This window comes from Malus domestica, chromosome 15, assembly GCF_042453785.1.
Source record: "Malus domestica chromosome 15, GDT2T_hap1".
NCBI lineage: Eukaryota > Viridiplantae > Streptophyta > Magnoliopsida > Rosales > Rosaceae > Malus > Malus domestica.
Window position 1 is genome coordinate 51649600 of NC_091675.1, and position 22034 is coordinate 51671633.

Below are 22034 nucleotides of genomic sequence, written 5' to 3' on the forward strand. Positions count from 1 at the left end.
TTAAATTTATGACACGTTTACGTAAAAGTAATCAAAATAGAAGAAAATAGTTGAACTTCGATTGCGAAATACTCTTGTGTTTATCAAATATTTGAAAATCTAACATTTCATGTAACTCCCGTATATTTTAAATTTCAACTCCAAAATTTGATAGAAATAGATCCATACAATTTGATGGTATTTGGATCCCCGATCGTGGGGTAATCGAAATGGACTTTTTTTTCTTTCCATTATGAGCTCATTTATTTTTTAAATTTCAAAATTGCCCTTCGTATTAACCCATTAAAAGGGCTGTATCACTTTCTCCTAAGCCGCAGCTCTCACCAAATTTACAGAGAGGTACAAGGGCATATAAAATTTTATTAAAAAACCAAGCATATAAATATTTGATTTGGGCCTAGGCAATTTAGAAATGATGGTATTACAATTCTACTAAATTAATAAACAATTTTGGACTCGTTTGGATGTGCTTTCAAAATTACTGAAAGTGTTTTTATAGAAAATATTTTTGGGTTCCAAAAGCACTTGAAGTGGTTTCTACAAGAACATCCAGTTATGTGCTTCTTCTAGGAAGCACTTTAAATGTTTTTCTAAGATTTACATACATTTTTACTAAGGATTGGTTCCAAAAACATTTTCATCAAAAACGTTTTTAGTCATTTTAAAAGCACATCTAAACGAACTCTTTATGTAATCAATTTTATTTTTACTCTGATTTCAGAATATTTTAGTAAATAATTTATAATGAAATTTGAATTTGAATTCTTCTCTATTTAGTTCCTCCAATTTTAATTACTGGTACGAAACCATTCATTACAAGACACGAATTATTATTATTACCTTTTTTTCGAGTGCATTGGTATTTTTACATTAAAGAAAAAAGAAGTTCAATTAAACCACACAATAAATAACTTAATTTAGTATCAAATTCGCCAACCACGAAATTCAAAACTAAATCCTCGCATTTTCAAGTAAGAAACGCTACTAGTAGTGACCATTACAAGACACGATTTAAAAACGAATGTAATGGACAGAATACAAGCGTCTCTGAACTGACCGAAGGACTGAAATCCTTAGCGAAAAGAAAAAGGACTGCAAAATTGAAACCATATAAACAAGAAAGGAAGAGAAAGTGAGAGAAGACTATGACGACGATGGGCATGCGCGCAAGGGCGTTGTGCTGTTGGGTGCTTCTGATATTATCAACAGCACCCGATTGGCCTGCAGTAGCAGCGTCGTCGTCGTGGACGGTGGACGGGACGGTGTTGGAGCTCGACGATTCCAACTTCGATTCCGCCATCTCCGCCTTGGACTTGGTCTTGGTTGATTTCTACGCCCCCTGGTGCGGCCACTGCAAGCGTCTCTCTCCTCAGGTCTCTCTCTCTCTCTAGAATCCTAATTTTCAACGATCATCTAAGATCCATCTCCATCCATCCATGATCCATCCATGTTAATTTTGATGATTAATTAACAGATTGTAACTAGAAATTGTTATTTATTTACATTTTAACAAATTTAATTTCTGTAGTTGGATGCAGCTGCCCCCTTGCTTGCTGGGTTGAAACACCCAGTAGCGATTGCAAAACTTAATGCTGACAAATTCACCTCTGTAGCTCGGAAATACGAAATCGAGTATGATCCCGTTTCTTCAAACCTCTTTTATGTCCATTTGCAGTCAGAATTTTATTTAATTTTAATTTGTAATTTTGTTTTCATTATTTATATAGTGCATATCCTACCCTCAAACTGTTTATGCACGGCGTCCCCATAGAATATAATGGACCCAGGAAAGCGGAATCGCTAGTTCGCTATCTGAAGAAATTTGCAGCTCCTGATGTTTCCATACTTGAATCAGACTCTGCTATTAGTGAATTTGTCGAAGCAGCTGGCACTTACTTTCCTATATATATTGGTTTTGGGTTGGACGAGTTGCTGATATCAAAGTTAGCCATAAAGTACAAAAAGAAGGCCTGGTTTTCGGTTGCAAAGGATTTCTCCGAGGATGTAATGGTGTTGTATGATTTTGACAAGGTTCCTGCTTTGGCATCCCTTCATCCAACGTACGATGAGCGCAACATCTTCTATGGCCCCTTTGAAGGTTAGGTTGTTTTGGTTGATCAGTCCTAGTTCACCGCTAAGTGCGTTCAAATATGTATATGGTATGTTAGTGTGACACCTTTTTCTGAGTCATAATGATACATCATATCATAAATTCACAAATTTACAGTATTTCTTCAACTTGCACTGTTTTTAGGACCCGTCTTTTCATAAGGTACGTGAAGTCATAGATGTGGTCGAGTAAGCTTTATGAGATTGCTTTTCATGCCTTCTTGTTAGCACCCTTTTCTTGCCTAGTTCCTTTTGTGCTTGAGATGTGGACAAAAACCCATTGCTTGTGAAGTGATTCTAAATGAAATAAGGGATGCAATCTCTTCAAGTGAAAGCTTCTTCTTTTAAAAATCACAAAGGTAAGGTGAGTGTAATAGTTTAATTCCCCCCACCATCTCGGACAGGCTAATAGAATTTTCATTTTTAATAATACACTTGAATGAATCGATTTAGCTCTTCGTATGCTAGTTTTAGTTTATTTACCTATTAGCTTATGCTAGTTCCTTATAAGGAACTGAGCTATATGGTTCATGCTTACCTAGGAGACAATGGTGGCTATCTCTTTTATTTAGAGTTAGATGTGTGGTGAATTTAGAAGTTGCCGCTGAATTTTATCCCAAAGTTAAACTTTCTCAAATTTAAGCATACCATATGACATGGTGTTGAAGGAAGTGTTTTGTGCATTGTAAGGCTAACCATCATTAAGTAAAGCTCAAACACGACTCATCTATGTTCAGCCAACTTCTATGTCTCTTACTTTTTTTTTTTTGAATGTGCAGAGGATTTTTTGGAAGATTTTATAAAACAAAGTTTGTTCCCTTTGGCCATGCCCATAAATTATGAGACATTAAAGTCATTGAGTGATGATGAAAGAAAAATTGTTTTGGCAATTGTGGAAGATGAGGATGAAGAGAAGTCAAAGAAACTTATCAAGATTTTGAAATCAGCTGCATCGGCAAATCGAGACTTTGTATTTGGTTATGTTGGGATCAAACAGTGGGAAGACTTTGCGGATACTTTTGGAGCCACCAAGAAGACAAAACTACCAAAAATGGTTGTCTGGGATCGAATGGAGGAGTACTTTACAGTAAGTGATTAGTTATTAGAAAGACATATGTTATTAGGTCTCCATGCTAAATTTAGTATAGACAATGGTATATGGTTGCTGATTTTTTTTGGGTGAATCTATGTTTCATATATTTGAGTAAATAATATGTGACCATCAGTGCCTTATGAAATTCATTATATATATAAGTTCAGTTTTGATGAAAATTTGTGGTTGGTAATGGGAATATGTTTGGGAAGATGCCACCCCAACCCCCATCTCTCTCGCTGACTGGCCACCGTTGATGTCCCCCAAGCCTTGCTCTCTCTCTCTCTCTCTCTCTATGATTCATAGCCTTCTCATCCTAATGGTCATGACCTTGCTTTCGGATTTTGGTAATGATGCATAGAAGATATAAGTTGTGATTGGGAGTGGTGGCTCTTTTGGGGATGGATTATTTAGAGGAGAGAGATTTAAATTTTGGAAGACTAAAGCAGATGTCTGTTGGATGGATCGAAAATTAAGATGAAAATACACAATATCCACAACTAATTAATTAATTATCTATTTGATTAATAACTTAGAAGGATCAGTACACAATAGAGAGTGAAAATCCAAAAAAGATGGGGCTGATGGAGAAGACTGAAAACAATGGCGTCCCACAGCCTGACATGGGTGAGGAGCTGGCAGCAAGAGGCCGGTGCTAGGTTTCTGTTGTATGTTTTATGTTTTTTTCTTTTGGTTTTTATGAAGGGGTAAATAAGAGAAGGAACTTTGGTGAGTGTTCTTAGACATGTGTGGTGTTTAAATAGAAAACCTCAAGATTAATACCTGTGACTTGTTCCAGAAAGATCTCTCTTTCCTTGTTTATCTACTCATTGGTGTGTGTTGTGTAAAGAGGAGGGGGAGCGGGTGAAACATTTAGTTTTGCACTGGTGACAGATTTTGTTTTGGGGTTGTTTGGTTTGAGGTGGGTTTGCTGAAGAAACTGCAGTATGGTGTTGTCAGAAGGTTGTTTGATTAAGCGGGCTCATAAGAAGGTGCTCACTTTGTGGAGATATGTTCTATCACTTTGGTGGTGTGTTTATCTCTATGTTCCCTGTCAAAATAGGTCAAGAATATTTCTTTTTGTGTGGATTTTGTGATTGCAGGTGCTCTGTATCGAGAGTTCTCTGGGTTGGTGTTGTGGTTTTTCTGTGTTTTTGTGCGCTTCTAATGTGTTTCTTGTTTCCCGGACTACTTGTCCATGCTTCTTGTATTCCTTGTGTTTCTGTTTATAATGTTTACATGTTTCTTGACATTATTTTGTAAAATAGGTAAATGGTTCGGAAAGCATTGATGAGGAAGATCAGGCATCTCAAGTCTCACAGTTCCTCCAAGGATACAAGGAAGGAAGAATAATAAAGAAAAGAATTGGTGGTCCGTCATTTGGGAGTGTTATGAATTCATTTTTAGGGATGCGAACTGTATACATAATGGTTTTTTTGGTTATAGTAACGATGCTTATTAGATCAATCAGTAAAGAAGACGACGAACCTCCTGTTGCTCATACTGCAGACCAGATTGATCACGCTACAAGCTCTTCCACTGAGGCTGAAAGCAGAGAGCATAGGTCTGGAGAAAAGGAAGATTAGAGCTGGCCTTTTGGACTTATAACCAGATCTGATTTGGGTAGCTGCCAGAGAAAAACAAGAGTTTATTAAACGCTTAAACGTAACTGTGCAGTTTGCCGGAAAGTTGCAGTGTGGAGTATGAAACATCCATGATTTTGTAGAGACTAGAGAATGATGAATTCCGTACGCCTTACAGAAATTCAGCTTGTGTGTAGTGTCTTAATTTGTGGCGAACCACGATAAACACAGCGTCTCTTTTTCCTTGTGTATCTGCTTAATTTGTGGCAAACTTGAATTCATGTATTTGTGCTGTTGATTCTGTTTTGTATGCTTTTTCTTGGGTTTATGCTAAGACCACCTATATAGCGCGTCGAGCTCTCCTGAATGATCTTAATGATGTGCATGTCTCATGGTCATCCGCCCTTGGTCGTTACGGGGGATTTAAACGGGAGGAAAAATAATGAAAAATGCTTGAAAACTTTGAGTTTTAATCAAAATGACAAAAATGTGTTGTAAGTGAATGGTCGAGTGACTTTTTAAAGTAAAAATACCGGGAGTGTTTCGTTAAAACTTCATTTAACGAGAGCGGTGTTTATGTGTACTTCGTAACCGTGTCTCTTGCACAAACTTTCTAATATGTCTACAAACTGGTGGTTGTTTTATTTTCCGACCAAAGGTTTGCCTTATGCACGGGTTCGTCGTGGTCTGAGGCAGAATGTTGAAATGCGGATGGATAGATGTGTTGGAAATTCCAATGGTTCGATTCTTGGGCTCAACATGAATGCAACACTTTGACACGTTTGTCGTCGGATCATTGCCGTCTTCTTCTTTCTTTCAGACGGTTATTCGTGGTTCCAAAAGCACCTTTTTGATTTCAAGGGATGTGGTTGGAGCATGTGAGGTTTTTACCGTTAGTTTTACTTACGTGGCACTTTGGTCTTTTTAACGATGAATTTATGAATATGATTTTTTTTAATGAAAAAAATAGATAATTGGTGGCAAGTTACGGTTATCCATTTTTTTTGAGGGCCGAAAATACTCAAAGAGGCATTTTAGCCTCATCTGGCCACAAGTTTAGCTTCCAACCTAGCAATAGGTTTCGAACCTGAGATCTCCAGTTTTTTAGTTTTAAGGAAGTCTCGTAATCTGTCTTTTAACACTAGGCTACCAGCTCGTGATTTATGAATATGTTAAAGATATAAGAGAATGCTAGTAAACTTTTTTATTTTAAAAAGGCTTAAATGTCAAAATGGTTTATGTGTTATAGTCATATAGCCAATTTAGTCCCCGTGTTTTTTATTTGGCTAATTTAACCCTCATGTTTATCTCTGTTAGACAACTAAGACATTTCATTCAATTTTTTTTTTAAATTCATAAGAAAAATCATATGAGAAATAATTACCCTTTCTCTTTACAGAAAAATGCAAATCAATGAAAAATAACACATATAAGTAATAAAGCTTCCGATTTGAAAAATGATTATTGTGACATAGAAAAGGGAAGGGGTATTGTTAGGGAGGAGGTCGGATAGTTGGGAGGAGAATAATTTTTCTTTTAATTTTTAATTTTATTTCATTTAACAGAGATAAACACAATGACCAAATTGGTCAAATTGAAAACACATGAACTTAATTGATCCAATAACGAAAACACAGAAACCATTTTAACATTTAAGCCTTAAAAAAGGACATGTGTTAATACATATTTAATGCCTTTAAATATTATTTTGACTTTTTAGCCAAAATGGTACATGAGATTTGCATAACTCTTTACTTTGATCTTTGAGATTTGAAATCAATAGAAGTGGTCCCTAAAATTGTCCACCATCAATTATTTTGGTCATTCGATAAAAAAATTATGTTAAATAAGATCAAAACGACAAAATTATCTTTAAAACGCTAAGTATCATAATATAATTAGTTTATAACTTTTTTTTCAAATTACCAACCAATTACATTATTACACTTCCTACTGGACTGATTTCAGCACTCTGAAAAATCTCATATTTAATTTCTTCAGTGTGCTTCTTCCAAAAGTATTTGAGAAATACTAGAAAAATTAAATTTGTAGACCAAGTTTTATAAACTAAATGATATAGAAGATAATTTGATTATTACTTAAACGTTGATAAATGTGCTCATCTTCTAATAATGATATATCATTTAATTTATAAATTTAATCTACAAATTTACGTATTTACTCAATGACAGTCTCACCAAAACGCCTTATTTAATAGCAGTTCATAGTAATCTCCGCCATTGAAGTCCGAAACCAAGCGATTGACGATTTCTTCTTACACAACCACCCTCGTGACTGTCGTCCTCCTTCGTCTTAAATGCTCCTTAGCACAGAGACACAGATCACACCTAAATCCTAAGCCCTAAGCCCTAAGATATGTCGACCGCAGCTTACTCCGCCTCTCTCACTTGCCACCCCCCGCTCCTTCACCGACCAAATGCTCCCTCCCGAATCTCTGTCGCCGTCGCGATTCCCAGATCTCTGCCGCCGTTGCCCCATTTGAAAACTAAGAGGAGGAACTCAACCACCACCTATTGCTCCGCCGACGCTGCGAAAGACAAAGACTCCACTCCCATTGAGCTCAGTAAGGACTGAACTGAGTTCCTTGATTTCTTTGATCATACCTCATCACAACTTCCATCTGTGACTGTGCAGGATATGAGGCTTTTCCTACCGTCATGGACATCAATCAAATTCGTGAAATTTTGCCTCACCGGTCAGTGCCTTTTTCTGCACCATTTCCTGCGAAATTCGGTTTCTTTTCCAAATCATTTGAACTAATTTGAGTCTACATTTTGTTTGTTTGATTGGGTTTCTGGGGGTTTAGGTTTCCGTTTCTGTTAGTGGATCGAGTGATTGAGTACAATGCTGGAGTTTCAGCTGTTGCAATCAAGAATGTCACCATCAATGATAATTTCTTTCCTGGGCATTTCCCCGAGAGGCCGATTATGCCTGGTGTTCTCATGGTTGAGGTAATTTTTTTTTTCGTTATCGTACTAAAAGATACATGAGTGTGTGTGTTTGTGTACTATATACGCATATATTAGAATAAACGTGCTTTCGTTAATAGAAGAAGCATATGAAACTTACAAAACAGGGGACACGATTTCCGCTATTCTATCTAGAGTACTGATCTACAGCTAGCGAAAATAATAACACGAGTAATATGTTAAAACTAAAATTAATAGTGAATGTTAGGAAACACCCGTACAAAAACACGCATGTCCAGTTACATGGTCCTTTCTGCACAATTTTAAGCTTTTTATCTTTCCTAAGTCAAGGACATGTCAATGCTACTCACTGAGATGGTGTCACTGAGTGACAGTAACATGAAAACATGGGAGTAGATTTCACTTCTTTTTTCTTGAGTTTTCTGTTTTGTGTGATTGTATGTGTTTTAACTTGTAATTATTGAAAAAGATAGAAGACATTTGTGTAAATACCATATTTACGTGACTTGTCGGATAGAACTGAGCAACAAACTTGTACTGGCATTTGGTTTAATGTTTGGCGATTGCCTGGTGGCTATGCCAGTTGATCAGCAACTGAAAGTTGACCAAGTTATCTTTCTTTCCGCATCAAAATCCCTGCATTAATACATATCAAGGGTTTGAAAAGTCCACTTAAAGTTGAACCAGATTGTCTATCAACTGGTTATGCGTGGATCAAAACTTGACCTATTCTAAGTTTCTAATCGTAATCATTTCCTCAACCGTGAGCACCTTGGTATGTCAGGGGCTCTTCTAGGCTTCTAGCTCAGCCTCTGTTACTAAGTTATGAATTGCTGTGATGCATGAAAATCGTGATGGAGAAATGTCAGTTTAACTGTGGTGGCTCATCAGTGAGATATATTTTTTCCTTTTGATGAAACTGTTATAACCTGTATTTACTTCTACTATATTCCTTTATTGGTACATTCACAGAGTTGTGAGTGGGGGCTTTTGAAAATTGCAATACATTTATTTGTTGTACATTTACAAAATATTTTTCGTTGATCATGCTAACCTTGCAACTATTTCTAAGCTATCAGGTTCTTTCCCATACTTTCCATTTATAAGCTTAACCCATTTAAATAAGGTGTTCAAAGAAGTCTCTAAGCACCATCTTCTTGCATCCTTTCTGTATGGAAATAATATCATCATCTTGTTCAGCCTCAATAAGTTTGTCATCTCCACCACCATATTCTCTCTAAGATTTCTCCTAAAACTGAAATCCCACATATTGGAGAAAGAGCATGTATTTGTGCAATTTGCAATGGAAAGAATATATATGTGTTGCAGCTAATATGTATCTGAACCCAAAATTGATGCTCGGACTGGCTTTATAACTAGTTCATATAGGATTCCAAGATAGTTGCAGATTTTCTTAAATCCCAACTAGTCAAGAACTCAAGATATTTCTGAATGGCTCAAATTGTAGTCATTGGAGAGAAATTTCCCAGGGTTCTATTCTGTTTTGGGGTGTTGTCATTTTGTACTTGGAGGGGAAGATGAAATTGAATTTAGGGTGGCTGGGTGAAAAATGTTTACGCTATCTATTTCCCAGGCTTTACAATATATCTTAGGTTTCAACTTTCATTTAACAATATTTCTAGTCTTATGAACTCTGCTGCAACATCCTGGAGTTGGCATTTTGGCTTTTTTGAAAGAATTTGGAGCTAGTTTCTAAACTGGAGCTAGTTTCTAAACTAGAGCATGTAGATTGGAGTCCTATAATTGAGAAGGAAGCTTGGTTAGAACGATCATTTGAAGGAAGAGTTTGCTCGTGCAATTTTTGAGTGTGGCCGTAAGAAATCATTTGGACTGGACAGCATCTATTTGGCGGTTTTTAAGAATTGCAGGGAAGTGGTTATGGAAGATCTCGACATTTATCCCGGAGTCTGTGCAATAGTCGTTGATTTATTGTACTAGTTTGACCTATATAATTTGATTCCTAATAAACCTCAATGTGAACGACTTCATTCCTGTCAACTAGTCTGGTTTGGGATGGATTATTAATGTTGTCTTGCATCCTCTCTTCTTGATTGAAGCGTCTGGGCTATCCAAGATTCTGGGTTTTTCTTGCAAGTCTTTCTGTCTTTCTTTACTCAGATAACCCAAACCATCCACCTTTGGTCCTGACAAGTTTATTTGGAAGCCTGGGTTCCCATTATAGTTGTTTTTCTTTGGCTGATACTTCATTGCAATATCAATTCATGTGATATGCTTTGGAAGACAAGGCCCTATGCTAAATTATATCGTAATTGATGTCGACTCTGAAAAGGTATGGCTGAATCTTCTGAACACATTTTTGCAATGCGCCTTCATGACATTGATTTGGAACAGGTAAGTTAGGGCCTTTGGTTTGGACCAGGTAGCTTCAAGGAACCACTATTCTTTTCTGACTGAATTTGGCCTGGGGAGAGGAGATAAAAAAAAGTGCTATACTCTGGAATTTTGCTATGCTTGCCTCATTCCATGGTCCGATTTTGTGGGTTAAGGGTTCTGTTTTTCGCTTAGTTAAGTTTTTGGGATTTGGTTGTTCCTGACGCACTATTTGTCGATCCATTCTTCAGTGGTTTTTGTGTAGTCATTTGTTATATCATTCCCGAGCCCCTAATCATATCTTTGATTGATGCTTCTTAAGAAAAGTTCAGAGCAAATGTGACTGTTTTAGGATATACTTGTCGTAGAATCACATTTTGTATGCTTCACAACAAGATAATGCATATTGCTGCAGTCGACTAAATTTCCCGTTAACACTTGGCTGTTCTGTTTGGATTAGTAATGATATATGTCAATGCTTGTTGTATCTAGGCAATGGCACAGGTCGGTGGCTTGGTTATGCTGCAACCAGAAGTGGGAGGCTCTCGTGACACTTTCTTTTTCGCTGGAATCGACAAAGTTCGATTCAGGAAACCAGTGATTGCCGGCGACACGTTAGTGATGAGAATGACGCTTATTAAGTTGCAGAAACGCTTTGGAATTGCAAAGATGGAAGGCAAGGCCTACGTTGGAGGTGAGGTCGTATGTGAGGGGGAGTTTTTGATGGCTACTGGTACCGGTGGTGACTGATCACATTTTCTTCGGTAATTTCATTGCTAAAGTTGGTTTCGTGTACAATTTTTGTCTTCTCTTTCATTTTGATCCTCTCTTTCGTGTAAGCGTTTTTTGGCAGTTAAGAGTTTGTTAAAGAGATTTTTATGGTTAATTCTTGCCATGATTATGAAGACAAGATGTCGGTAACGACACTTAAGTAGCGATTAAATTGAACTATCGCATTGGTTATAAACAGATTGCTAGTCCTTGTGCTGGAAAGGATAAAAAAAATTGGGTAATTAATTATATCTACATATAAAAAAGTAAATGCCAAATGGTTTACAAGCCAAGAGCACCAAGGGGTGTCTTTCCTTGTCCAGCTTCAAAGTAGAATATAAGCATAGCCAACATAGCAATCCTTGCATGCTTAATCTCAGCCAGTTTCAGTCTCTCCAACTTTTCGCTATCGGGAACGTAAACCCCGTCCTGGATGGAGCCGGCAAGCCCCAAGGGGTCGAAGAACTTGCCTCCCGGGTAGCCTTGCTCTCCGGTGGCGTTGGCAAAGTTCTCCGCAGTCTTGGACCAAGGTGTCGCCCACTCGACGGACTGGGACTCGGGGTTGTAGAAGTCCACCCATCTTTTGCTTTCCACCCAACCCATGAGCAAGAGCTGAGTGCCGAGCAGTGTGCCGAAGGAGAAGGGTGCTATGGCGCCAGGGTCAGCTCCGGCTTGGAACCATGGGATACCGCTCCAGGCCTGGCCAACAAAGATGCCGACGACCGCGGTCATTGCCCACCGGCCGTGGATGAGCTCCGCCTCTCTGTACCACTTGAGGAACGCCGGGTCCCTGCCGAGTCCTAGTGGGTCAAAGCCGTAGTCCCCTGGAAGCCTGCACGCATATATCTGATCAGATTCATATGTGTATGTGTGACAAACTTAGAATTACAATATGGTTGATAATATATGAAACTCACGAGCCATCGAGCCACTCGGGATTGGTGAAGTTGCCGCCGGCTTTAACCCCCGGGATCCAAGACTTCTTTGCGGCAGCAGCAACCACAATTAACCTCTTAGGAGCAGGACCTCCAGCCCTGCTTCCGACAGTGGCAGCGGAGAGCAAGGCCTGACTTCTCTTGCCTCCGCATAAGAAAGCTGCCGAGTTCAACCCGTTGAGCACTGCACCGGTGGTTGCCGCCATCTCCCTCTCTCCTCTCTCTCTCTCTAGAACGAGCAAAAACAGAGACTCAGAGAGTGTTTCTGGTGGCAATGAATGTTTGAGGTTGAGAGTTGTTTGTCTGGGTGGTGTTTTATCACCATTGAGTAGGGAAGAGGGAATCTAAAGGGTGGCGTTGGGAGTAGCCAACTAGGATAATGAAATCCGACTTGGTTGTATTAGATAGATTTCGGACCAATGGGAACTGGACCTCCATCCGCATCCATATATTCCCTCCAACCACGTGGACTAGCCATATAGGCTAAGGGTACAAAATATCATCGAGGTCCTTGGAATGAGGATCCTCCCAGATTTATCTTTTAATTATATCTACTCGCGTGATTTAAAATTATTTTATTTAAAATTGAATACAAATAGTACCTAACAAATTGGCCACTGATGTATCATGAACAAACATGAATTTCTGGAATCAAAGAGGATCCTCATTCAGGTCGTTGTACAATAATAGAATTATAAGAACTTTAATGAAAAGCTTATGTTACTGTTTATAAATTACATTTTTACACTAAAAAGTCAATTATAGTACTATTCACTTTATCATTTATTTTGTCTTTATTTGTTAAAACTTAAAATTTTTAAATCATTTTTATTAGTTTTTCTTAGAATTATACCATCGCTCCACTGTACATATTTGAGTTTAAAACTTACACATACTTTTATTTATTTGCATAAAATACAGCTCTGACGGTATATACCATGTAAATCTTTCTCCATTAAACATTCTTGCCCCGATTTGTTTAAAACATTCAAGAAATTTTCAATATTTTCGTCGAAATATCCAAAAAATCAATGATCGCTATAGAAATAAGGTGAAATGAAAACTTCAATTTGTCAAAACCCATTGCAGATTTTAAATTTTTGAATTTTTTTTTCTCTAATATCAATCAATTAATTTGAATAAATTGATAACCCTCCAATTGAAAATATCCATAATTTCCATTAAAGTCAATTGATATCACTAATAATATATTTATCGATATTTCTACCTATATTGATATTTTCAGAAGAAAATTAATGAAAAGTTTAAAAAAAAATTTAGTTTTAATAAAAATAACAAATAAAAATGTAGTGAATAGTATAAAAAAAAGTAAAAATAAACAGTAATATCTTTAATGTCTTTCAGTCGCTAAATCTCTCTCTCTAATTCACGAAAAAACCAATATAAAGGGCAAAAAAAAAGGCAAATGCATGTGTAGATTGCCTTATACGATGACGTAATAATAATAAAAAACAGGAAAATGGGTAATCCGTTCGTGAGAAGCGGATTGAGCTTCTCCTTTCCAACCAGCATTCTTCCGCCACTTAAACCCCCCCTGCACGAAACACTCCTCACTAGGATTCCGATTGGATTTCCGAAGCACCGCCGGACGCTTCCGCCGCACTCATCCTCCTCCTCCTCCTCCTCAAACTTTGACATCATTTCCACAACCGGTATGTTTGTCCCCCAATTTTCTCAGGAAATAAACACAATTTTCTGAGGAAACAAACAGAGTGTATGTGTGAGTGCGAGTATCAGTTACTAGTATTATTTATTTGATTGCTTTTGACTTGTGTGTGACAGAGTCGTGGGATGGCAGCCTTCTCTTCCGCTTTGGGGACGAGAGCGAGAAATCTGTTACCACTGAAACAGCAACTGATGCTCAAAGTCATCTGGAGGATCCCGTGCAAGATTCAAAACTGAGCCAAACATTGTTGGGAAGAAGAGGGAGTGGTGGTGGCGGTGGTGCTGCCGCTGAGGCCGATGAGACGGTTGATGCGCATTCAGCGACGACCACCGACAGTGCTACTGGCGGCGGTGGCGAAGAAACCACAACCACAAGGTCCATAACCACAATCACAACCATAACCACAACCACAGAAGATAAAACTCAACTCAGCAATGAAATTCATGCTTTTCCAGCGATTGGCACCGCCGCCGCTGAGGCCAAGGAGAATGCTGTTGATGTGGTTTCAATGACGAGCACCAGCAGTGCGACTGGCCGCGGTTATGGTGGTGAAAAAACCACAATTACAACCACAACCAGCACCACAGCGGATGGAACTGAAATCAGCAATGAAATCCCTGCTTTTCCATCAATTGGCGGCGCCGAGCCCGAGGAGAATGCTGTTGATGCGGTTTCGTTGACGAGCACGGACATTGCGACTGGTGGCGGCAGTGGTGGTGGTGAAGACACCACAACCAGAACAAATGAAACTCAAGTCAGCAAAGAAATTCGTGCTTTTCCAGCAATTGGCACAGCCGCCGCTGAGGCCAAGGAGAATGTTGTTGATGCGGTTTCAGTGACGAGCACCAACAATGCGACTGGTGGTGGTGGTAGTGGCGGTGGGGAAGAAACCGCGACTACAACCACAACCATAACAGATGAAACTCAAGTCAGCAATGAAATTGATGCTTTTCCAGCAATTGGCGGCGCCGAGGCTGAGGAGAATGCTGTTGATGCGGTTTCAGTGACGAGTACCGACATTGTCACTGGTGGCGGTAGTGGTGGTGGTGAAGAAACCACTACCACAACTACAAGAACAACCACAACAGTTGAAACTCAAGTCAGCAATGACGTTCATGCTGAGGGTGAGGACAATGCTGCTGATGCGGTTTCAGTGACGAGCACCAGCATGGCGACTGGTGGCGAAGAAACCACAACTACAACCACAACTGAAGAAACTCAAGTCAGCAATGAAATTCATGCTTTTCCAGCAAATGGCGGCGCCAAGGCCGAGGAGAATGCTGTTGATGCGGTTTCAGTGACGAGCACGGGCATTGCGACTGGTGGTGGTGAAGAAACCACAACCACAACCACAACCACAAAAGGTGAAACTCAAGTTAGCAATGAAATTCATGCTTTTCCAGCAATTAGCAGCGCCGGGACCGAGGAGAATACTGTTGATGCGGTTTCAGTAACGAGCACGGGCATTGCGAAGTGTGGCGGTAGTGGTAGTGGTGAAGAAACCACAACTACAACCACAACCACAACAGAAGAAACTCAAGTCAGCAATGACATTCATGCTTTTCCAGCAATTGGTGGCGCCGAGGAGAACGCTGTTGATGTGGTTTCAGTGATGAGCACCAGAACTGCGACTGGTGGCGGTCGTGGTGGTGGTGAAGAAACAACAACCACAACCACAACGACGACCAGAACCACACCAGATGAAACTCAAGTCAGCAATGAAATTTTTTCTTTTCCAGCAATTAGCGGTGCGGAGGCCGAGGAGAATGCTGTTGATGCGGAGGCCGAGGAGAATGCTGTTGATGCGGAGGCCGAGGAGAAGGCTGTTGATGCGGTTTCAGTGGCGAGCATCAACATTGCGACTGGTGGCAGTAGCAGTGGTGGCCAAGAAACCACAGCTACAACCACAACCACAACAGAAGAAACTCAAGTCAGCAATGACATTCATGCTTTTCCAGCAATTGGTGGCGCCGAGGAGAACGCTGTTGATGTGGTTTCAGTGATGAGCACCAGAACTGCGACTGGTGGCGGTCGTGGTGGTGGTGAAGAAACAACAACCACAACCACAACTACGACCAGAACCACAACAGATGAAACTCAAGTCAGCAATGAAATTTTTTCTTTTCCAGCAATTAGCGGTGCGGAGGCCGAGGAGAATGCTGTTGATGCGGAGGCCGAGGAGAAGGCTGTTGATGCGGTTTCAGTGGCGAGCATCAACATTGCGACTGGTGGCAGTAGCAGTGGTGGCCAAGAAACCACAGCTACAACCACAACCACAACAGAAGAAACTCAAGTCAGCAATGACATTCATGCTTTTCCAGCAATTGGTGGCGCCGAGGAGAACGCTGTTGATGTGGTTTCAGTGATGAGCACCAGAACTGCGACTGGTGGCGGTCATGGTGGTGGTGAAGAAACAACAACCACAACCACAACTACGACCAGAACCACAACAGATGAAACTCAAGTCAGCAATGAAATTTTTTCTTTTCCAGCAATTAGCGGTGCGGAGGCCGAGGAGAATGCTGTTGATGCGGAGGCCGAGGAGAAGGCTGTTGATGCGGTTTCAGTGGCGAGCATCAACATTGCGACTGGTGGCAGTAGCAGTGGTGGCCAAGAAACCACAACTACAACCACAACCACAACAGATGAAACTCAAGTCAGCAATGACATTCATGCTCAGGCTGAGGAGAATGCTGTTGATGCGGTTTCAGTGACGATCTCCAACAATGCAACTAGTGGTGGCGGTGAAGAAACCACAACTACAATCACAACCACGGCCACAACAACCACCACATCAGATGAAACTCAAGTCTCACCAGTGGTTAGTAAAGCTAATTAAGTCTTGATTCTTGCCTTGCCTCACCTTTTTAAGAAATTTTGAATTGGTCAGCTATTTCGCAATCGTAGTCGAAACTTAGACTACTACACCCACACCAACACTGGCACACATGGATTCGTATCGTGGATAGATAGATACATAGATAGATATCATGATTATCCACTATTTTGTAAGGGAATTGTTATTAGCACTCAACAAATCTCATTCTACACTCCTCTCAAGTGTATTTTTCTTTCTAATTATAGAAAGTTTGGAGTGCTAAATGAGATTTTTGGAGTGCTAATAACAATTCCCTTTTGTAATTCATGTTATTGTTTTAATAAATTGTTATTGTTTTTTTTCTCAAAAAAAAAAAAAAGTCTAATGACTAGAAAGGATGCTTGAATGGGGTTAGATGCTATATGTGAATATTTCAACAACTGAGAATCTTTCAGTTTTCTAGATGGGACTTGTGAAATCTAGTGCAAGGAGTGTCCAAGGCTGGTTAGCACTTAGCATGGGACTTTTGTCAAGAAATATGCTAGTTACTACTTACTAATAAGGTTTCCGGGGGCTGCTCCCTTTTTCCTTTTTCGTCTTTGGTGGTTGAGAGGAAGCATTTTTACAAGTGCAGCATTGTTTTGCTGAGATCAATTTCAACATTTTCAGATGGTTATTTGGCTGTATTTTCCGTACTGTTCTCAAACCTACAAGGTATAACTTGAAATGGACCAGTTAAAGCGATTGAGGGCATGGAGCTAGTTTCTAATTTGGATTTTGGGTTCAGTATGCTTTCAACGCCCTACAAGGGTTTACCGCTTCTTTCTTCTCATTTTTGTCTGGAATACACAATAATTACAAGAATTTAAAGATGCAATGATAGAGGCTACTAATTGACATGAATAATAAATATGTGTTTGGTTCTTTATTGTTTTGTTCTAAATTTTTAATAAAGCTACTGATTTTTCGGACTTAATAGTAAACATGGTGGAAGAGTTGGAAGTTTAAGAAAGGCGGAAATTGCACTTGAGGTTCATTTTTATATTATGTCTATTAACTTTGTCACTGGGACTTCTGCATCAATTAGAGGGGTTACAACCGAAGCTCCTGCAAATTGGATGATAATTTATATATCCTAATGATCTGGATGGCTATTCCTTTCCTCTTTATGATTGAAATATGAAGGTCCAATGTGTTAGCAGTTAAGCTCTTACGGAGATTTGTACCAACTACCAATGGTTTACATTACACACACTCAATCCTGCTTGGTGCCTTTTTATGAATTAGTTATTACTATAAACGTGTCCATTGCACTAGCCGATACATGATAACTTTTAGCAGTGGGGGACCTGTATTTTGTTTTATAAGACCCCAAGAGACAACTAGAATAAATTTCCAAAAGTCTTGAATCTGCACATACATGCACACCCCCACTCCTGCACACATGTTTTACATGTCTTCTTAATTTATAGCTTGACCTTTAACTAAACTTGGCAGCTGGCTCCTTGGGCATACAGTTACTTTTATTTTTCAGTCTGGCACATCACACAGTTCTTTAATATTAATATTAAGGGTCACATGCTTTTGTTTTGTATTGTACATAGTTAGCAGAGAATGCCCCTTCCACAAATCCAGAAGATGAATTCACAGAGGGTAAAGCTGATACAACAGATGTTTCAGGAATATCAACTTCTAGGATAGTGGAATTCAATATAGTTGAAGGCACTTCTGATGGGTATGCTAGTTTTTCTCTTGAATCTTGATATACCTCTAATAAATAATATACTTTTTTTTCTGCTTTTGAAGTTCATCTTCTTCTAAGATATAATTTTCTGTTTGAAAAATGAAAGGACAATAGAATTCACCTGAGGAGTTAAAAAATGGTGCAGCTGTCTGTGTACAATAGGTGCACGGACAAGGATGGCATGAGTTTATTTGTTATACAAAATCGGTTCTTGGTAATGGTGGTGAAAGGATTAGATTTCGGGAAAAGCCTGGTTGATGTTTTCGTTCATGCTTTGTTTTCCTACACCATGTTGTTTGTCTATTGCTGAGGATTTTTCGTCAATAAAGCGCACTAGGACAGCTTACCCGTTCTTTCTTCCACAGGGAGGACGTATCTGCAGCTGTTCTTCAACTATCTTCTAGTGCTGCTTTATTACCCCATCCCTCAAAGGTATCTTCTCAAGTTTACAATGTAATGTTTTAGTACACACTTTATATAACTTTTGGATAATTTAGAGTGGTACCTAATATTGTAAACGTTTATTTTCTTTTTTGATAAGAAACTCAAAACGGTGAGGAGGGACATACTGATGTTGACAGACAAGTTTGTGTTGTATTCAATATGTTATACTTTTACAAGAAAACAAAGTTTCAGTCTGACTTTGGTCTCATGAATTCCCTTTCAAAATTATATTATACACGCCCTATTAACTTTCATTATGCCCCATTTGAAGGAAAAAACGTAGAAAAATTCTAAATTTTTTAGCTAAAATTGCTAGCAGAGTACCAAAATTTATCCTTTTGAAGTGGACATAACTCGTATTGCCTAATAGCAATTTGGCATCTATCAATGCATTCAATTGTATGTAGGTAGACAGATACACATATCTAACCCACAGATGCACATTTGCATAAACGAGCTTTATGTTCGGTTGGTCTTGAATTCTCTCTCGTTTGTTTATACGCAGGTAGACACACACACACACACACACACACATGCATACAAACCTGTGTGCACACACACCATACTTACTTGACCTTACGGTTGCATTTAGCATAACTGTAAATAATTTACGAATTAATAAATTCCAGGCATTGACAGGTGGGGAGGATGCTTACTTTGTTGGTTGCCAAAATTGGTTAGGTGTGGCCGATGGAGTAGGTCAGTGGTCACTAGAAGGTATCGCCACCTTGAAGTTTAATTTTGCACGATAAATACTGTTAGGAATATTGGATGGCCATACCTATATCTCAGCATGTTAGACTACCAGATTCTTTTCCAAATGCTATCACTAGTTAACCCACTTATTTCAATGGTGAAGCCAAAATATTTTACATATTTATCCGTTAAATTATTCACTTCTGATTACGCAATATGAAGTTAAACTTGTTTGTATGTGGGTGCATCCTTGTGTCTTTTTGTGTTCATGTTTTTGGTTCAGTGTTCCCATAATTGTTAAATATTTGGGAAAATTCTTCTATGCTACGAGTATACGATGGCCTAAATTGGTTTAGATTATTGTTTTTATTGTGGTCCCATGAATCCAGACCATCCAATGGTCATAGCATATAATGATACGTAGCATGGAAGTTGAACTGGAATAATTGATAGCCTGATAGCCATACTTATATCTCAATCTCCATTTGTTAATTAGTCTTTTTTTCCATGGGCAACGGCAAAAGTCAAATGTTTCTTCTTATTTGTGCAATATGCCTTAAGCCCTAAACCCTCTGTTTAGACAAAATCTAGGCTAAATTTGTTATACTTTGCTCCTGATATATTCAGGGGTTAATCCTGGACTATATGCTCGTGAACTCATGGAGAATTGTGAAAGGTTCATATCCAATTGCAAAGGTTTACCATTGATTGAACCAGAAGAAGTCCTTATTAAAGGTTCATCATATACAAAATCTCCTGGATCATCCACGGTTCTGGTTGCTTATTTTGATGGTCAGGTAGGAAGTTTTCCTTAACTAAGATTATTATTTCTTCCTCATGAGGGTGGTATTACTAATTATCTCATTTTTTTCTTCCTCATATAGCATTACGGAGTGTTCTTTCGTGAACCATGGTTTGGTTATTGCATATGACAACCTTAAAATGTAATGTTTGAAAATTTTGATTTCAAGTTCATGGGTAATGAAAATTTGCTTTTGCAGGCTCTTCATGTGGCCAACATTGGAAACTCGGGATTTATCGTTATTAGAAATGGTGCTGTCTTTAAAAAATCATCACCAATGGTTCACGAATTCAATTTTCCAGTACGGGTTGAAAGAGGTGATGATCCCTCAGAACTTATAGAGGTACGTGCATTATAAATTTATCACCATATCGTGTGCCCAAACAAATTTTCCATAATGCTAGCTCCTGACATATTATCATTCGTAAGAAGTAGATTTGAACTTTTCACCTCCCTTATCCGTGGAAGATGATGGCAGAAACAGTATATTTTTATTTTTATTTTACCAACTCTTTCTTGCAACTTGCTTGTTTTACACAATGAGAGAGATCATGCTAACAAGAATACTCTGTTTTCAGAAATACCGAATTGATTTGGATGAGGGAGATGTGGTTGTTACTGCAACAGATGGCCTATTCGATAACTTGTACGAGCAAGAGATCACCTCAATTGTATTGAAGTCACTGCAAACGGGATTGGAACTACAGGTGCGTAGTCTCAATGTTTTCTTGATATATTTCTTTCCCGTAAGCTTTCTTTGAAAAGGAAACCGAACAAGAAAAACTGTCATGCATTCGCTTAAAGGTGCCGTAGACATTGCAGAAAAGGGCATTTCGACAAAACATACATGGCTCGATGGTGGTGGTGCCATATCTTTTCGTTCAATGACTTTCATACTTATAATTTCCGAGTTTATTGGCAAAATACTTGAGCTAGGAAAACCATGATTGCTGGTAAAACAGACAGCTTTAGTTTTTAACTACTTTGTAGTGGTTTCTTATATGCATTTTCTTTTGGTTGTCTGTGTGTGCAACTATTCAAAGGACATAGCAGAGTTGTTGGCCACTAGTGCACAAGAGCTGGGGCGATCTAAATCTACAAGGAGCCCATTTGCTGATGCAGCCGAGGCATCTGGGTATGCCGGATATAGCGGCGGCAAGCTTGACGACGTGGTCGTTATCCTGTCATATGTAGAAAAGAAACCCGTCGGTAACTTACGTAAGTAATATGTACATGTATATAGAGTAATGCTAGGATACTAAAATTTTAAATTAAATTTTATAAACTAAATGATAAGGATGTTGATAATTAGATTATTACTTAAATGTTGATTAACGTGCTTATTTCTTATTTGTGACACATTATTTGGTTTGCAAATTTGGTTTCCTTAACATTATTCATGTATATATGTGTGCTCGTGACCTTGCACTCGTGTATTTATTTATTTTTTATTTTTTATCATTTGTTTCAATTGCGAAGTATCGGAAGGGCAAATTTGGTTTCCGTAACATTATTTTTTTATCATTTTTTATCAAATTTTGTTTTTTTTTTCAAAGTCTCACCTACATGTAATTCTAACATATCTCTAATTAAAAAATAAATAAAAAAATAAAAAAAAACTTTCCACTCCCACATTTTCTAGCACTCTCTTCCTCTCTCCTTCTATTTAAAAAACAAAAATAAAATTTTTTCTCATACACTTTGTGTGTGCCCGTATGCTAGTAAAATTTGAATAAAATAGTATATCTAAAGCAATTGTGATGTCAAAGTTTTGGCCCTTGATTATGTCAGTGAGTAGCTAATGTGGAAGCTTTGAATTTCTCTTTTAAATGAAAATCTACGGCTTGTGTGTATATATGCATGTAGAGTGGGAAAGTATTCCACGCATTTGATTTCTAAAAGAAAATGATTTTTGCACACTCATTTTATGACGTAGTATTGAGACTGGAGTGTGAAATACGTTTCTTGTCGTAGAATCTGTGAAGGAGAGAGGAAAATAGAATGTAAACGAAAATTGAAATATTGGTGTTTGGCCTAAGGGTCGGCGGA

General features: G+C 38.6%; 4 protein-coding genes across 5 annotated transcripts; 3 read left to right on the top strand and 1 right to left on the bottom strand.

Annotated features, from left to right (window-relative positions):
* The first annotated feature begins 1004 nt into the window (after positions 1–1004).
* On the top strand, positions 1005–5083 carry LOC103431755 (protein disulfide-isomerase 5-2-like). Its single transcript, XM_008369926.4, has 5 exons — positions 1005–1373; positions 1529–1632; positions 1728–2098; positions 2889–3196; positions 4471–5083. Exons 1-5 carry the CDS (start codon positions 1146–1148, stop codon positions 4786–4788), a joined length of 1329 nt encoding a protein of 442 aa, XP_008368148.2. The 5' UTR covers positions 1005–1145; the 3' UTR covers positions 4789–5083.
* Positions 5084–6709: 1626 nt separating this feature from the next.
* LOC103431754 (uncharacterized) lies at positions 6710–11031 on the top strand. Its single transcript, XM_008369925.4, has 4 exons — positions 6710–7369; positions 7441–7501; positions 7613–7757; positions 10581–11031. The coding sequence occupies exons 1-4, from the start codon at positions 7162–7164 to the stop codon at positions 10836–10838; spliced, it is 672 nt and encodes a 223-aa protein (XP_008368147.3). The 5' UTR covers positions 6710–7161; the 3' UTR covers positions 10839–11031.
* A 53-nt stretch (positions 11032–11084) lies between these two features.
* LOC103431753 (chlorophyll a-b binding protein CP24 10A, chloroplastic) lies at positions 11085–12511 on the bottom strand. The gene is made up of 2 exons (XM_008369924.4): positions 11777–12511; positions 11085–11691 (listed from the first exon to the last, which is right to left on the bottom strand). Exons 1-2 carry the CDS (start codon positions 11998–12000, stop codon positions 11142–11144), a joined length of 774 nt encoding a protein of 257 aa, XP_008368146.2. The 5' UTR covers positions 12001–12511; the 3' UTR covers positions 11085–11141.
* Positions 12512–13224: 713 nt separating this feature from the next.
* On the top strand, positions 13225–21378 carry LOC103431768 (uncharacterized). Of its 2 annotated transcripts, none has more exons than XR_011575890.1 (9): positions 13225–13467; positions 13598–16302; positions 17904–18034; positions 18409–18475; positions 19127–19204; positions 19811–19980; positions 20185–20328; positions 20564–20692; positions 21029–21378. XR_011575890.1 is itself a non-coding variant. In XM_070813349.1 (9 exons), the coding sequence occupies exons 1-9, from the start codon at positions 13275–13277 to the stop codon at positions 21209–21211; spliced, it is 3810 nt and encodes a 1269-aa protein (XP_070669450.1). In that variant the 5' UTR covers positions 13227–13274; the 3' UTR covers positions 21212–21378. The 2 variants fall into 2 exon arrangements, 1 of the variants encoding a protein (XP_070669450.1); XM_070813349.1 differs by having other exon boundaries at positions 13227–13467; positions 19117–19204.
* Positions 21379–22034: the final 656 nt, after the last annotated feature.

Excerpts from the sequence above, each read along its gene's own strand:
- LOC103431768 (XM_070813349.1), top strand. The coding sequence starts at position 13,275 with ATGGGTAATCCGTTCGTGAGAAGCGGATTGAGCTTCTCCTTTCCAACC. Across the intron at positions 16,303-17,903 it reads AAACTCAAGTCTCACCAGTG|TTAGCAGAGAATGCCCCTTC; the intron begins GTTAGTAAAGCT and ends TATTGTACATAG. Across the intron at positions 20,693-21,028 it reads AAACGGGATTGGAACTACAG|GACATAGCAGAGTTGTTGGC; the intron begins GTGCGTAGTCTC and ends AACTATTCAAAG.
- LOC103431755 (XM_008369926.4), top strand. The coding sequence starts at position 1,146 with ATGACGACGATGGGCATGCGCGCAAGGGCGTTGTGCTGTTGGGTGCTT. Across the intron at positions 1,374-1,528 it reads GCAAGCGTCTCTCTCCTCAG|TTGGATGCAGCTGCCCCCTT; the intron begins GTCTCTCTCTCT and ends TAATTTCTGTAG. Across the intron at positions 3,197-4,470 it reads GAATGGAGGAGTACTTTACA|GTAAATGGTTCGGAAAGCAT; the intron begins GTAAGTGATTAG and ends TTTGTAAAATAG.
- LOC103431754 (XM_008369925.4), top strand. The coding sequence starts at position 7,162 with ATGTCGACCGCAGCTTACTCCGCCTCTCTCACTTGCCACCCCCCGCTC. Across the intron at positions 7,370-7,440 it reads CTCCACTCCCATTGAGCTCA|GATATGAGGCTTTTCCTACC; the intron begins GTAAGGACTGAA and ends GTGACTGTGCAG. Across the intron at positions 7,502-7,612 it reads CGTGAAATTTTGCCTCACCG|GTTTCCGTTTCTGTTAGTGG; the intron begins GTCAGTGCCTTT and ends CTGGGGGTTTAG.
- LOC103431753 (XM_008369924.4), bottom strand. The coding sequence starts at position 12,000 with ATGGCGGCAACCACCGGTGCAGTGCTCAACGGGTTGAACTCGGCAGCT. Across the intron at positions 11,692-11,776 it reads CCCGAGTGGCTCGATGGCTC|GCTTCCAGGGGACTACGGCT; the intron begins GTGAGTTTCATA and ends ATATGCGTGCAG.